The 14683-nt window shown below is 38.3% G+C and overlaps 1 protein-coding gene across 1 annotated transcript in view; it reads right to left on the bottom strand.

Annotated features, from left to right (window-relative positions):
• Positions 1 to 771: 771 nt before the first annotated feature.
• LOC131828680 (zinc finger protein ZFP2-like) overlaps positions 772 to 14683 on the bottom strand; it is a 53515-nt gene continuing 39603 nt past the window's right edge. The window contains exons 3-7 of the mRNA XM_059169526.1: positions 12463 to 12748; positions 11555 to 11613; positions 6721 to 6879; positions 6318 to 6444; positions 772 to 4874 (exon numbers count right to left, since the gene is read on the bottom strand). Of these exons, the coding sequence (XP_059025509.1) occupies positions 3202 to 4874; positions 6318 to 6444; positions 6721 to 6879; positions 11555 to 11613; positions 12463 to 12544 (2100 nt within the window). The 5' untranslated portion in view covers positions 12545 to 12748 and the 3' untranslated portion in view covers positions 772 to 3201. The remainder of the gene's footprint in view (positions 4875 to 6317; positions 6445 to 6720; positions 6880 to 11554; positions 11614 to 12462; positions 12749 to 14683) is intronic.

Here is a 14683-nt window from a genome sequence, read left to right as displayed (position 1 = left end):
AAAATTATACACAACTTTTTTTTTTCAACAAAGACTGTCTTTTTCCCACTGCACATTCTTCCCCCCTTTGCTGAAGATTAATTGTATAATTATGGGTGAAAGGACTTGCTCTATAATAAAAAGCATTAAAAAGCCATACTAATTAAAACATTACTTTTGGCATAAGCATAAACAAAGAGTTTAGTGAAACAAAAATCAGCAGCTTATCATAGTACAGAGGATGTTAACATCTGCTGGCTTAATAATGAAACCAAAAGAACATGACAGTATATATCTTTGGAATATGTGGAACAAGGGGTCAAGCATTGATGGTTCTGTGCAGCATCAAGATTCTGTCTCTCTTAAATGTTTCTACATGCCTATTTTTCCTCATGCAGACACTTTCTCATGGCTGCTAAAAGTCCCAGGTCACCAACCACTGAACATGATGTTCTCCTTTTACAAAATCCCACGTCGGGCATTTATTGGCCCACTTGGATCAAATGTGCTTCCCAGGAATAAATGTGAAGTCAAGGGATATGGAATCTTCAGGAGATCTACTAGTTCCTATGTCATGAGGGTAAACTGGTTACTAAAGGAAATAAAGGTAAGGGGTCCTGAACAAAAGTACCCTCTACAAATGATAATTTAGCACCTTACGTTTCATAAAGATGGTACTTCAAACTTCAATCACATGGCGATGAGACCAGATTATTCCTTTGGGAAAACATTAGATCCTTATCTCATACCTTATTTAATCAAACAGTAACAGAGAGACAGATCAATGGATAATTCAATTTAACTTAATGTTTATTTCACATATTTTAAATATAAGGTATACATGAGATAATGATTTTTTACTAAGTGCTTTTCTCATATAGATGCAAAGAAAGCTCAATGAATTAGACACTCATTTCATATAATGTAATAACAAATGGGTTTTTCTAATGGTTAGGCTCACTATATGGAGATTTACTGAAAAACAGCCACCCCTGAATCAGTTTCTCACAACATGTCCTCTCTGGAGGCTAATGAATGTTAGTATTTCTGAATTAATAACTCTTCAAAAAAGTACACATGTAAGTTTGTTAAACCATTTTCAGAAAATCCCAACTCAACTAATTTAATTAGAAAAAATTTTTCTCATATAAAGAAGCTCTAGGGTTGGTTGATTCACCTACTCAAAAGACACTGCTGACCCAACCTCTTTCCAGCTTTGTGTTCTGCCATCTTCAGATACTACCTTAGGATCAAAAACTACTATCAGATATCACATCCAGACATAAAAATATCCAGGATAATCAAAGGGCTTTTTTAAAAAAAATCAAATATTTGTTAGCCTCTGGAGAATCCTGCTTTCCCATACTTCACTGAATATTCTTCAGAGTTTCTTCTCACTGGCCAGAGCTGGGTCAGACGCTTATTGTAAATTAATCATTAATCAGGATATGTTTTTCAAAATTAGGTGAGACCATGAGGATCTAATGTATTACTGGTTAACTAGAGTTAATAACAGCATAGTATATAACTGAAATTTGCTGAGAGTGGAACATAAACGTTCTCACCAAAAAGGCGGGGTGTGGCTGATAAATTTGTGAGGTGATAATTGCGTTAATTAACTTGATGGGGGAATCCTTTTACGGTGTCTTAAATCATCACATTATACATTTTAAATATTTTACAATTTTGTTTGTCAGTTATGCCTCAATAAGCTGGAAAAAAATTAGGTCAGACCAATCATGATTCATTTCCTGAATCTTCTACTGGCATAGAGTGAAGAACAGCGGAGTAGGTAATCAAAAGTCTGCAAAGCTCCAACAAATCTGCTGCAAGTCATATAATAGCTAACACTTGCAGCACTGTATGCAGTGTTTTAGTACTTTGTATTTAACAACTTCCCTAGTCCTTACTAGAACTCCATGTTAGTAGTGTAATGGCAGTGTCACCATTTTGCAAAAAAGAAATGAGAAACAAATGTTAAAGGATTTGTCCCAGGCCACACAGCTAATGTGCTGTGTGGGACCTGAGCCTAGCCAGTACACTTTCAGAGTCCATGCTTTTAACCACTGTTAAAACAGTCCACAAACTCTGGTCCATAAGCTAAATCTGGCCAAGTCTGTTTTTCAATGGCCCATGAGCTAAGAATATTTTTTTACATTTTTAATAGGTTGTAAAAAAAAAAAAAAAAAAGTGACAGAAAGCACATGTAGCCTTAAGGTTAAGGTATTTACTATATGGCCTTCTACAGAAAAAGTTTGCCAATCCTTGCACCATATCATGGTTGCCAACACATACTTTACTAGAAGTAAAGGCAAAGAACAACATATGGCATGTTGCTATACACATAGTTCCCAGGTTACATCTAACTTGGATTTGGCACACTCAAACCTACTTCAGTTCACCAAGTAAACATTTCAGGGATGGGGTTGCTTTGTTAATGAACACATTTTATGGTGGTAAGTACAATGAGCTTACTGTTCACAGCAGCTTTCTTAAACTCAGAGTAGTGCTAAACATGAAAAATATATACCTGGCCTCTGTATCTCCCATGTTACAACTTAAAAATCTTTTCTAAAGAAAAAAATTTCTGTATTTTCTAAATCCAGTTTCCCTCAATAATAATTCTCTGAAATACAATAAAATATGTTTTGCTGTAAGCTTTCAGAAAACCATGTGCTTACATGGTTTCAGTCTATTAGTTTACCTGAGGTTCAATGAGAAAATACCTTTTGGTAAAGGCTTTTTAAAATTTGTTGCAATCTCAAGATTTCTTAGCTCTGATTTCTCCAGTTATAATAAGTTTCATTTGTGGATTAGGTTTCTAAACACCAAGATGTTGACAGAGATTTCTACTCTTGTGTGAGTTCACCAACACACAGTGAGGGCTGACCTCTCAACAGAAAGCACCCTACATCCTACTCCATAGAGAGCATAGAATACAAAGAATTGCCATGGAGACCATTAAGTGTCAGACCAGAAGTGAATTACATCATTACACTCACAGCCCACTGGCCAGATCTCATGCACATCATCCTACTTGCTCTCTGCCCAGTTTGGTAAAAACACTGCCGGGTATCCCCTGTATGGTCTACAATGTAAACTGAAGGCTGACTTTTGGTAGGACTTCCAACATTCATTACAACCATAGGGTTACCTCCCTGGATATACTTTCTGTCAGGCCAACAGCTCTGAGTTAAAGCAAGACGGCTTCACCATCCATCTTTACAGTGTTTTTCTTTTGTGTATTCTCTGATGTGTGGTGAGAGTTGCTTTGTGGCTGAAGGTCTTCCCACATTCATTACATTCATAGGGTTTCTCCCCTGAATGAATCCTCTTATGTTTAGTGAGGGTCGAACTATCATAAAAAGATTTTCCACATTCGTTACATTCATAGGGCCTCTCTCCTGTGTGTGTTCTCTGATGTACATTGAGGGATGCCCTCTGGCAAAATGTTCTCCTACATTCTTTACATTCAAAGGGCTTCTCCCCTGTATGAATTCTCTGATGTTCAATGAGCTGTGACTTTTGGCAGAAAGACTTGCCGCATTTGTTACATTCAAACGGTTTCTCTCCAGTATGAATCCTCTGATGTTTACTGAGGGTTGACTTCTCCGAAAAGGTCTTCCTACATTCTACACATTCGTAAGGTTTCTCCCCTGTATGAATTCTCTGATGTTTGAGGAGGACCGACTTCCCACAGAAGGTCTTCCTACATTCACTGCATTCGTATATCTTCTGCCCTGTGTGAAGTCTTTGATGCTTAATGAGGGTTGACTTCATATGATACATCTTCCCACAGTTGCTACATTCATAGGGCTTCTCCCCTGAGTGTATTCTCTGGTGTACAGTGAGTTTTGACTTTATACTAAAGGACTTGTCACATTTATTACATTTATAAGGTTTTTCTCCTGTGTGAGAGCTTTGATGCACAGTCAGGTCTGACTTTTGGGAGAAAGATTTTCCACATTCACTACATTTGTAAGGCTTCTCCCCTGTGTGTGTTCTTTGATGCTGATGGAGGGCTGAGTTCTGGTAGAATTTTTTCCCACATTTAGCACATTCATAGGGTCTCTCTCCTGTATGAGTTCTTTGATGTACAGTGAGGGTTGACTTCTGGTAAAAGGATTTCCCACATTCATTACATTTATATGGTTTTTCTCCTGTGTGTATTCTGTGATGTATTGTGAGGTTTGACTTCCGGAGGAAGGTTTTCCCACATACATCACACTCGTGGTATTTCTCACATTCTTCACCCATGTGAATTCTAGGATGTTTCTTCCAAAGGACTGACTTTTCACAGCTTTCCCCACATTCACTGAATTTATAGTGACTCTTCCTTGAGTAAGTTATCTGACGTAGCATGTGGTTTGACTCACTCCTGAAAGTTTTCTGACGTTTATTATAATCACATAATTTCTCTCCTGTGTGAATTTTCTTATGTGTAATCAAGAGAGCATTACTGTGGGAGGTTTTAATGCAATCATTATATTCAGGCAGTTGTTCCACAGTGTGAATCTTTTGTTGCTGAATAAAATTCTCATTATGATAGAAGATGCTCTCATTTTTATCAAATTCATCAAACTTTTCTCTAGTATGAGTTTTTTCATGATTAATATCAGGAAGCAATTTCTTGTAACCATTGCCATCATCAGATTTCTTTCCCGAATAGCTTTTATTAATGGTTAACTCTGACATATTTTCTGAACCAATTCCATCCAGATTATATTTACATGGCAATTTTATGGAAGGAATAGAGTCTATGCACAGATTAAGTGTTTTCCTTAACACATTCTCTTTCTCTGTAGTCACTTTTTTGTTATTGATAAATGCATGTTGCCATAAATGTTTGTCTTGGTTTTCTTTGCTCTCTATTATGCCATCAACTTTCAATTCTTCTAGAAACAAGAAAAACATACCTTATGAATCTGAAATGACTACTAATAAAATTGGTCTAATACACCAATACATTCCTTTATGCACCCAGCCCTTTGGTTTTAGAGCTGGTCTTTTGGGATAAAAGTAAAGCTAAATCAGTATTTTTCATTCTCTCTACTTTTCTGAGTAGCTGGTGAAAGAGATGACAACAAAGCAACCAATCAAAGATACTGTGGTGGAAGAGGGGAAAGTAAAATTGGCAACAAACACACACATATTTATTTGGTCCTTCATGAATATTCACTTCAAAATGGATAGGAGTAAAATAAACATTAAAAAATGAAAATAAAGGATTCACTAAGAGTGGATGAATCACAATGGGCAGGATTCACAGTAAGATATGCTCAATTATAAGATTATATAATAAATGTGATATGGAAAACATGAAGACAAGATTGTTTTTCAAAAAAACTGCGAGAGGAATGAAAGTGTTTGGAGAGAATGAATTAGAATCTAGGTGCTGATTTTGTTAACCCTACCTCTGAGAGATAGCCAGAATTCCATGACTTTGCACACTATATTACCTCAAACCTAGTCTATGCGGTATTGTTTTTCCTAACTGGTCTCCTTGTTTCTACTCTCAACTCTCATGGCAATCGGCTTCCTGCATCTCCCTCCTGCTAATACAAATTCCATGAGATCAAGGAATCTCACCACCAAGGAATTTTACCATTGCTCTATCTCTTTCATTTAAAACATGACTGGCATGGAGCAGTGCTCAATTAATACTGGTTAAACTAATTTTTTAATTCCTGAAAACAAAAGAAGTCCTTGAAAATGAAGGGACTATGAAGCTGAGACTGCTAGAGGAAAGAAACTAACCAACATAAAATATTAATATGACATGGGAATAAATTTCAAGGTACAAGTAAAAGGGAGTAAACTCCTAAAAACCCAACCAAAAAAGAGAACATGTATGTGTGAGAGTGTATCTGTAGGGAATTTAGGCAAGCAGGCTAGGAATCCTTAGTCATTTCCAAACAGAGCTTCTTGAAAGAGATTCTTAAAAACACTCCAAAGATGCATATACTTGAAACAACCACCTGGAATCTAATGGATTAGTCATCTAGGTAACACTGGCTTGCAGATTCTTTCTCTAACACCCATGGTGCTTCTTGCTCTAACTCCAAGATCTCCTCTGGTTTGGTAATGCAATGTCCTGATAACGAAAAATGATACAGGACACAGGAAAAGCTGCCTGATTTTAGGAACTCAGAAGAAAAACCAAAGTCCAGCTTCAGGAGCTGCACAGTGAAGGGACCCAATGGAATGTTTCAGTGTGGAAGTGAGAAAAAATAATATCCCTGGTGTCCAAACCTAAGTATCATTAAACTCTAAAAAAGATCCACATGCTTTGGTAGCAACAAAAAGACATGCTGATGTTACTCAGAGAAGTTGCATACCTAGCGAGAGAAAGATGTTATAGTTCTCCAGCATCACATCCCTGTACAAGGTCCTCTGATCGAGGTCCAGTTGACCCCATTCCTCCTGCGTAAAGTTTACAGTCACATCCTCAAATGAAATTGATCCCTGTAACACACATATCTAATCAACCAGAAGTGCTCAAAACTATATGACAGAGTAAATATATTAGGAACAATCCTTTACCATGTTTACTATTGAGTTTATTAGAAAAAGTTTATACAGGAGACTTACAATAGTCCCTGTTTTGTTTTATATGTGGAGGGAGAAAGAGAAATAAAATAATAATAATAATAATAATAATGTAATAAAATAATAATATTTATATAAAATAATAATAATAATAAAATAAAAATTGTAATAATAATAATAATAAATACATACAGGGATGCCTGGGTGGCTCAGTCGGTTCAGTGTCTGCCTTTGGCTCAGGTCATGATCCCAGGGTTCTGGGATCACGTCCCACTTCGGGCTCCCTGCTCGGTGGGGAGCCTGCTTTCCCCTCTGCCTGTTGTTCCCCCTGCTTGTGCGCTCTCTCTTTCTCTGACAAATAAATAAAATTGTCAAAAAAACCTCCACACAAACACATACAAGCCCAAAATATACATGAAAGTGTCCTGGTTTCTGTGGATATTAAAATACATAAAACACAGTTCCTACTTTCAGGAAGCTTACAATCTCATATGGATGCAAACTGAATTAAATAATAGCAGAAGATCAAGAGAGAACTAAATTTGGAGCTTAAAGATATAAAATGCCCTAACCTGTGGTAATTCTGGCATTGCTCATTTAGACAAGAGTTCTTCAAAGTATTTGATAACTCACCCTTTTAAGAGAGGAAAACTTTCAAGCATCAAATTGGCACAAATCTGTGGCAATACATAAATATGTCTGACTCTCTATAGGAGATCCATACTTTGCATGGTACTAACATGCATGAATTTCAGTTACCACAATTTATTTAGTTATACATAAATATGTCTGACTCTCTACAGGAGGTCCATACTTTGCATGGTACTAACATGCATGAATTTCAGTTACCACAATTTATTTAGTTATAACAAGAGTCCCCCAACACCACAGATTTCAGTTACAATGGTAACTATGAGTAATCACATAAAGTACAATTTTGTTGCTTGTTCTTCAATTCGCAAATCACTACATAAATAACCAACATCATGAACAATTATCAATTGTGTCATTTTTTCAAAGTCCACCAGTGACTGATCACTGCACATCTGTTACTCAGTCCACACACAATCAAAACACATGTTCCTTCCTTGTCTCCTGGCAATATGTCATCTTGCAAAAACAGTTAAATGGTGTGCAAAAGGGAACTGAGCAACAAAGATGAAAGAGCCTCAAAGAAATGAGATGTGTTTACAGTAGAAGTAAAATGCAAATCAAATATAAATGGACTTTTAGAAGAAATACCTGACTGGGAAAGTTGATACTGCCTCCATTTGAGACACTCTAGATCTACAACCCACGGATCTTAATGAAGAGGTCCTTAGTACTAAATATTATAGTATTTTTTCATTTTTATACATTTTTTAATGTTTTGACAAATATTTTTAAAGATCACAGAACAACTACCACCTTCCCCCATGATGAAGATCGCTTTGCATGATTTTGGTGTATGTGCCCATTTTTATAGCCCCACACGACAGTACAAAGAGAGCTGCCCATGGGTTCCATGCATGTGTCTGCATACATTCAGTACATGGTATATACAACCACCAAATTAACCTAAGCTCCAAGTAGATAGTGCTCTGATTGATGGGCTGAGGAACTAATTGAAGGAATGTCAGACCACTCTGGGCATTTGCCACTCTTTATAAGTACAGCTGATGGCTGAAGGATAAACTAGATTTTAAAAAGTGTTTTAGGGAAATGCTTCAGGGGCTCTAGCAATGCCAAGTCAGCCAGAAAGAAAATGGATACTGAATTTGTTTTAAGGCAGGTCTTTGATGAGAGATCATGATGATCTAAATCCATAGTATGGGAAATCTCCACTTGAAAAATCAATAGTCCGTTAAAGTTGCCTATATACTCCCTTGCTGATAATCTAAAAGGAAATTCACCAGGTTGTATCTTTTCAACAATTTCCTTTATAAATCCTTGAAGTTAGTTCTTTCACTAAGGAGAGAAAACAGATAAAGAAACAGCATTCTATATTTCTGAATAACTCACAATAGCTACCTACATGAATCAAACCAAGTCTTCACATATAAAAACAGGCAATGAAGTTTCACTAGAAATTTAAGAACCAGTAACATAAAAGACATTCACCAGATGAAGTGAAAAACTGAGTAAGAAAACAAAACTATATAATTATTATGATTCCAAGAATAGGAAACTACGGTTTTTAAAGACACTGGAGATTAATTCTACTCAAAAGAACATTACCTCACCTCACCTCCATTGGCAAACAGAATAAAAGGACAGGTAAGGCTGTGGAAAAACTGGAACCCTTGTGTACATTGGTGGGAATGTTAAATGGTACAGCCACTATGGAAAACAGTATGGTGTGTCCTCAAAGAATTAAAAATATAATTACCATATGTTATTAGTTTGCTAAGGCTCCCATAACAAACTACCACACACTAGATGGCTTAAACAAAATAAATTTGTTTTCTCACAGTTCTGGAAGCTGGAAGTCCAAGATCAAGGTGTTAGCTCACTGAATTCCTCTTGTCTCTAGAAATTTCAATCCAACTACCTTGGAAATTACAGAGACCAGATAACTTAGTCATGTCTAAATATTGAACCTGTTTATAAAAGATTTTTTAAAAATTTATATTAAAAAATGATTCCAGGTGTCTGGGTGGCCCAGTTGGTTAAGCATCCACCTTTGGCTCAGGTCATGATCCCAGGGTCCTGGGACTGAGTCCTGCTTTAGGCTCCCTGCTCAGCAGCAAGTCTGCTTCTCCCTCTCTCTCTGTGATCTCTCTTGCTCTCACTCTCAAGTAAATAAATAAAAATCTTTACAAAAATAAATTTAAAAAATTAAAAAACGATTCTGATCACTTCTATAAAACATGAGATGTGGGAAGAAGGGACAGTAAAACCTGCAAAAGATCAAGTCAGGTCTAGAAAATAAAAATTCTTGATGTTGATGGAAAAAAGACAAATATAAACCTATGTTAACTGTTTCCAGGAGAACCAACAGAAAAAAATAGAATAGTGAATATTCAAACCACTGGAAGAAAGAAATATAATGAACAGAGAAAAATTAAGGAAAGGAAAGAAAATGGGATAAATAAAAATACAAATAAAGATGGAGAAACTAAAAACTAAACAACAGTGACCACAATAAATATGAATGAGTTAAATTCCCAATATAAAAGGAATATCTTATGTCATGCATACAAATAATCCAGCCAAGTACTGTTTACTAGTCACATGATCATAAAATATGTATATAATTATATATGTATTTCTTTATATACACACCACATATATATTAACACATATGTATGTATTTATACATACAACACAATAGATCGCTGTTGTATCTTCTTATAGGACCTGTTATGGTTAGTTTTATGTGTCAATGTGGTAGGCTACAGTATCCAGTTATTTCATAAAACACTTATTAAGTGTTGCCATGAAGATATTTTATAAATGTGGTTGATATCTACAGTGGGTTGACTTCAAGTAGAATACCCTCAATAATGTGGGTCAGCCTCATCCAAACAGTTGAAAGCCTTTATGGGCAATAACTTAAGTTTCCCCCTAAAAAAGAATTCTGCCTCAAGACTGCAGCATTAAGTCCTGAGTTTCCAGTTTGCTGGTTTGTTCATCAAATTCCAGATTTGCCAGCCCCCACAATCACATGAGCCAATTCCATAAAATGAATGTATACCTATGTGTATTTATGTCTGTTTACATTATATGCCATCTGTACACACACACATCTGATTGGTTGTTTCTCTGGGGAATACTGATACAGGGCTTACAAAGTATTTATTCTTCTTCATCATAGTTTTTTTCTCCATTCTATCTCCTGCCTCTCTCCCAAAAGCCACCAGAAGATGAAAGAGATGAGGGATGGAATCCATCTAGAAGCTTAAGCAGGACCACATGCTTAACAACACCTTGATTTCAGACTTCTAGCCTCCAGAACTGTGAAAGAATAAATTTTTGTTGTTTTAAGCTACCAAATTTGTGGTAACTTGTTATAGCATCCACAGGAAATGAATATACCAACCCTTTGCAAAAACCATCTAGAAAATCAACAATTTGCTTTGCTCAGAAAGACTATATCTGATAGGCAATAGCTCTCACTTAAATAAGCACAACATTCAGAGTTTGAATTTAAAATTGAGTGGCTGTCCATCCTTTGAAATAGTTAAAAATCCACAGAATATTAAATCAGTCAAGAAAAATAATAAGGTAAGAATTATAATAGACCAAAGATAATCACATGAGGATAAGTTTTCCTAAAAGGCAACAGGAAAAGGACAATACTGTAAAGCAGACAAAATAAACCATTAACTTGAGGGGCACCTGGGTGGCTCAGTCAGTTAAGTATCCAACTCTCCATTTTGGCTCAGGTCATGACCTTAGGGTCATGAGACAGAGACCCACATGGGGCTTCATTATCATTGGGAGTCTGCTTGAGATTCTCTCCTTTGCCCCTTCCCCCCTAAAATAAATAAATACACCTTAAAAAAAAAATTCAACTTGAAACAACTAAGTTATGCTTTGGCCTTCTGCTCTCTGTACCACTATAGAGCAATCAAGTGAAGATGGGCAGCATTCATCTCAGACTTGTTAATTGAGATTATCAACTACCTTACTTTCAGGAAGACAGAGAATTTTTTCAGACTTCAGGCCAGGAAATTTTTGTGTTCCATGAAGAACACACACACACACACACACACACACAAACAACTTTTTATTTTTATGGTCAAAGCATTATCCTTTTGGACAGAGTATCAAAGATAAATCTGCACATAATTCTTATTATAAAAGTTACTGTTACATAATATAAAGTGTAATATATATATATATATATATATATATATATATATATATATATGTTACTGGAAAAACAATTACAATTATCTCCACATAATTAACATGTTGACCTTTCCTTGCTTTCAATCTGTTAACTCTGTGTTGACTCTGTATTTTTCCTTGACAGTTTATTAGTTTTATCTTCATTGTTTTATGCAATGGAAAACAATGTGAGAAATGAAAAAGAGCTCACCTGGGATTTATTCTTTTTCTGTTCTTTTGGGGAATGTACAGAGAAGGTTGAATGTACAGCTATGGGAGAAGTAAACAGTAGGTCATGTGAGATTTGGCTGCTACAGACTTTTGAGATTCAGCTCCTAAAACCCCATGCCCACCAGACAGTTAAATATTACCCTGTAGGAAAACGTTCTTTGGCCCCTGAGAGTCAGCAAGAATCATATGCAGGGTGAATTCACATGTATGACTCTGACAGGAACTGTAGAACTTGGCTGAACAATTTTTCACTGGGTTAATTTCCTAATGATTTAAATTTTTCATTTTTCTTTTAGAACCAATCCAGTACTAATTTAACAAAGAGATCAAAAGACAAATAGTTATTTTTGATTATCAATGTTGTTGGAAAAGTACTCAAAATATTGTTTACTTACATTCCTACTGAGCTGCTTACCCTTAGAGTTAGAAAATCACTCTGCAGAAAAAGATGAGGTTGCTTTACTGACAGGCCTACTTTAAAAACTTTCTCACTAAGTTGTGATAGAACCTGGTGGATGACTTACATCGTGGTTTTCTGGTGCTGGCACTGCTGTTAAAAACTGGGTGACTCTGCGCAGGCTACTTACACCCTCAAAGTCAAGACTTCTCAGCTCTGAAATTAAGCAGACACAGATGACCCTATTCTATGCCTAGAAAGTCAGGGCAGATGGAGCAGTAGTGTACCTCTAGAGAGACAAAGAGAGCTCAAAAATCTAGAAAAAGTGGGTGGAGGCTGAAGGCAGAGTATGTTTACTAAAGACAGGAGACAGAATTCCTTCCATTGTGCCTACAGATCTCTCCCTGCAGACCATGCAGACCCGAACCCTCTAATGATTTAATATTTTCCATACAACCTGCCCCTCACCCACCACTCAGTGTCCCACTCACCTATCTTTTCTGAAGCTTGGTCCAGACCTTTCACCATCATAGTGAGGCCCTCTGGATGTGATGATAGTGAGGCAATGCTCATTCTGAGCAGAATAAAGAACTGCTACTGCAGACTATGCAAACCTGGGACCTGCTCCTTTCTAGCAGTTTCCTGCCTCTGCTCTAAAGCTGTGGTTGAGAAGTCTGAGGTCAGAGGAGTGACCTTCAAGGTGAGATTCCTGTTCCTGGAGCTTCCTCCTTCCTACTTCACAAAAGCTGCTTTCTTCCAAGGGAGCTGGAACCTAGGCTTAAAAGACAAGACCATTTATTTAGAAGTTTCATTCAGGGATCCAAACTCACAGAACTTCTCTACCTAAACTCTTAATGCCACTGAGGATGCTGAAAGTTGGACAATAAGTTGCAATAAGGGGAGGTGAACCATGAGAGACTATGGACTCTGAAAAACAATCTGAGGGTTCTGAAGGGGCGGGGTGTGGGAGGTTGGCGGAACCAGGTGGTGGGTATTAGAGAGGGCACGGATTGCACGGAGCACTGGGTGTGGTGCAAAAACAACGAATACTGTTATGCTGAAAAGAAATTAAAAAATTTAAAAAAATAAGTTGCAATAAGTTCTGCAATCTGATCCAAGGGCTCTGACATGCCAAGACATCCCATAATGCATGATCACAAATGAGATTCAGTGCTCACACACTTTGGGGTTGCTTTCTTGGGTCCTAAAGAAGGTGCTGTGAGAAATACAATGCTGGTTTTCGACTGGGTTGTCCACCAGAACTGTGAGACCCTGAGTATTTTACTTGAGGCCCCAGAGTTTCAGTTTTCTTGTCTGCCAAGACTGAAAACAGTTACATAAAGGCCGTTATTAGGATTAAATAAAATTTAGCCAACGAAAAGGAAAAATACCTTAAAAACCTTAACAGCTAATATTAACTAAGCTCTGCCCCGAATGTTAAAACTGTATACGTATTTTAAAAACGTGTGTAAAAAATGTTAAACCAGAGAACAACCCCATGTGGGACATAATATTCTTGCTTTACAGATGAAGAAACCTAGTCTTACGTACCGCCCTCATCTTGCCAGCAGTAATCAACTTACACTCGGCTCCACCAGGATCCAAAGCTCTGGCCCCCTTCCCGCAGCCACAGGCGACACCGCGACCCCACCTGGACGCCGGCCCCCACCGGACGGAGGGACCCAGCCCAGCCGTCCCTCCCGAAGCCACCCCCCACTGGCCTTCAGCTGCCCCCCTCCCCACCGCCGCCCCCGCAGGCCCTCGCCCACCGGGTCTGGGCTCACCCGCCGCTCCCACTTACACAGCTCCAGGCCCCCTCTAGGATTTCCACCGCCGGGCGGGGAAACCCACGGAAAACACCTGGAGACCGAAGTCACACATGCGCACAACGAGCCTCGGAGACCATGGAAGACCCTTTCCCCGAACCTGCGCCGTGTAAGGCAAGGAAACGTAGAACTACGTTTCCCATAAGCCCTTGGCACCACGCCCCGACTTAAGAGTTTCCCCTGGAGGGCCGAGGTCGCTCTCGGGGCCTCTCCCAGGGGCTTGCTGGGTGGACCTCGTTCTTTCTGGCCAGCAGGGCATTGCAAAACGATGCAATCCGAAGAGAGGTTGTTGAACGAATTAGTTTAGGAGAGTGAGCAGCAGGGGCGCCTGGGTGGCTCAGTGGGTTAAGCCGCGGCCTCCGCGGCCTTCGGCTCAGGTCATGATCTCAGAGTCCTGGGATTGAGCCCGGCATTGGGCTCTCTGCTCAGCAGGGAGCCTGCTTCCTCCTCTCTCTCTGTCTGCCTCTCTGCCTACTTGTGATCTCTCTCTCTGTCAAATAAATAAATAAAATCTTAAAAAAAAAAAAAAAAGAGAGAGAGTGAGCTGCAAAGGACATGTCAGGGACTGCTAGGAAATCATGAACTATACGTTTACAATATAAAATTGTTCATTTTGGCCATTGTACTGAAAACAATAGTATCTCCTTGCCTCCAAACTCCTGTCCATCAAGAGGCTCAGATTGTGACTTTATTTTTGAATAGGGTCTTCAAAGAGGTATTAGTTAAGTTAAAATGAGGTCATACTAGATTAGGGTGGGCCCTGATGACTGGTGTTTGTTGGGCTGGCAGGAAGGGGGCTACCAAAGATGGCGAAAGTTCCCGCCACAAGACCTGAGCTCGGACAGGAGAACAAAGGCCCAAGCAGGAATCTGAGACCCCCGCCCCG

This window comes from Mustela lutreola, chromosome 4, assembly GCF_030435805.1.
Source record: "Mustela lutreola isolate mMusLut2 chromosome 4, mMusLut2.pri, whole genome shotgun sequence".
In the NCBI taxonomy this organism is placed as follows: Eukaryota; Metazoa; Chordata; class Mammalia; order Carnivora; family Mustelidae; genus Mustela; species Mustela lutreola.
This window is presented reverse-complemented; position numbering and strand designations above follow the sequence as displayed.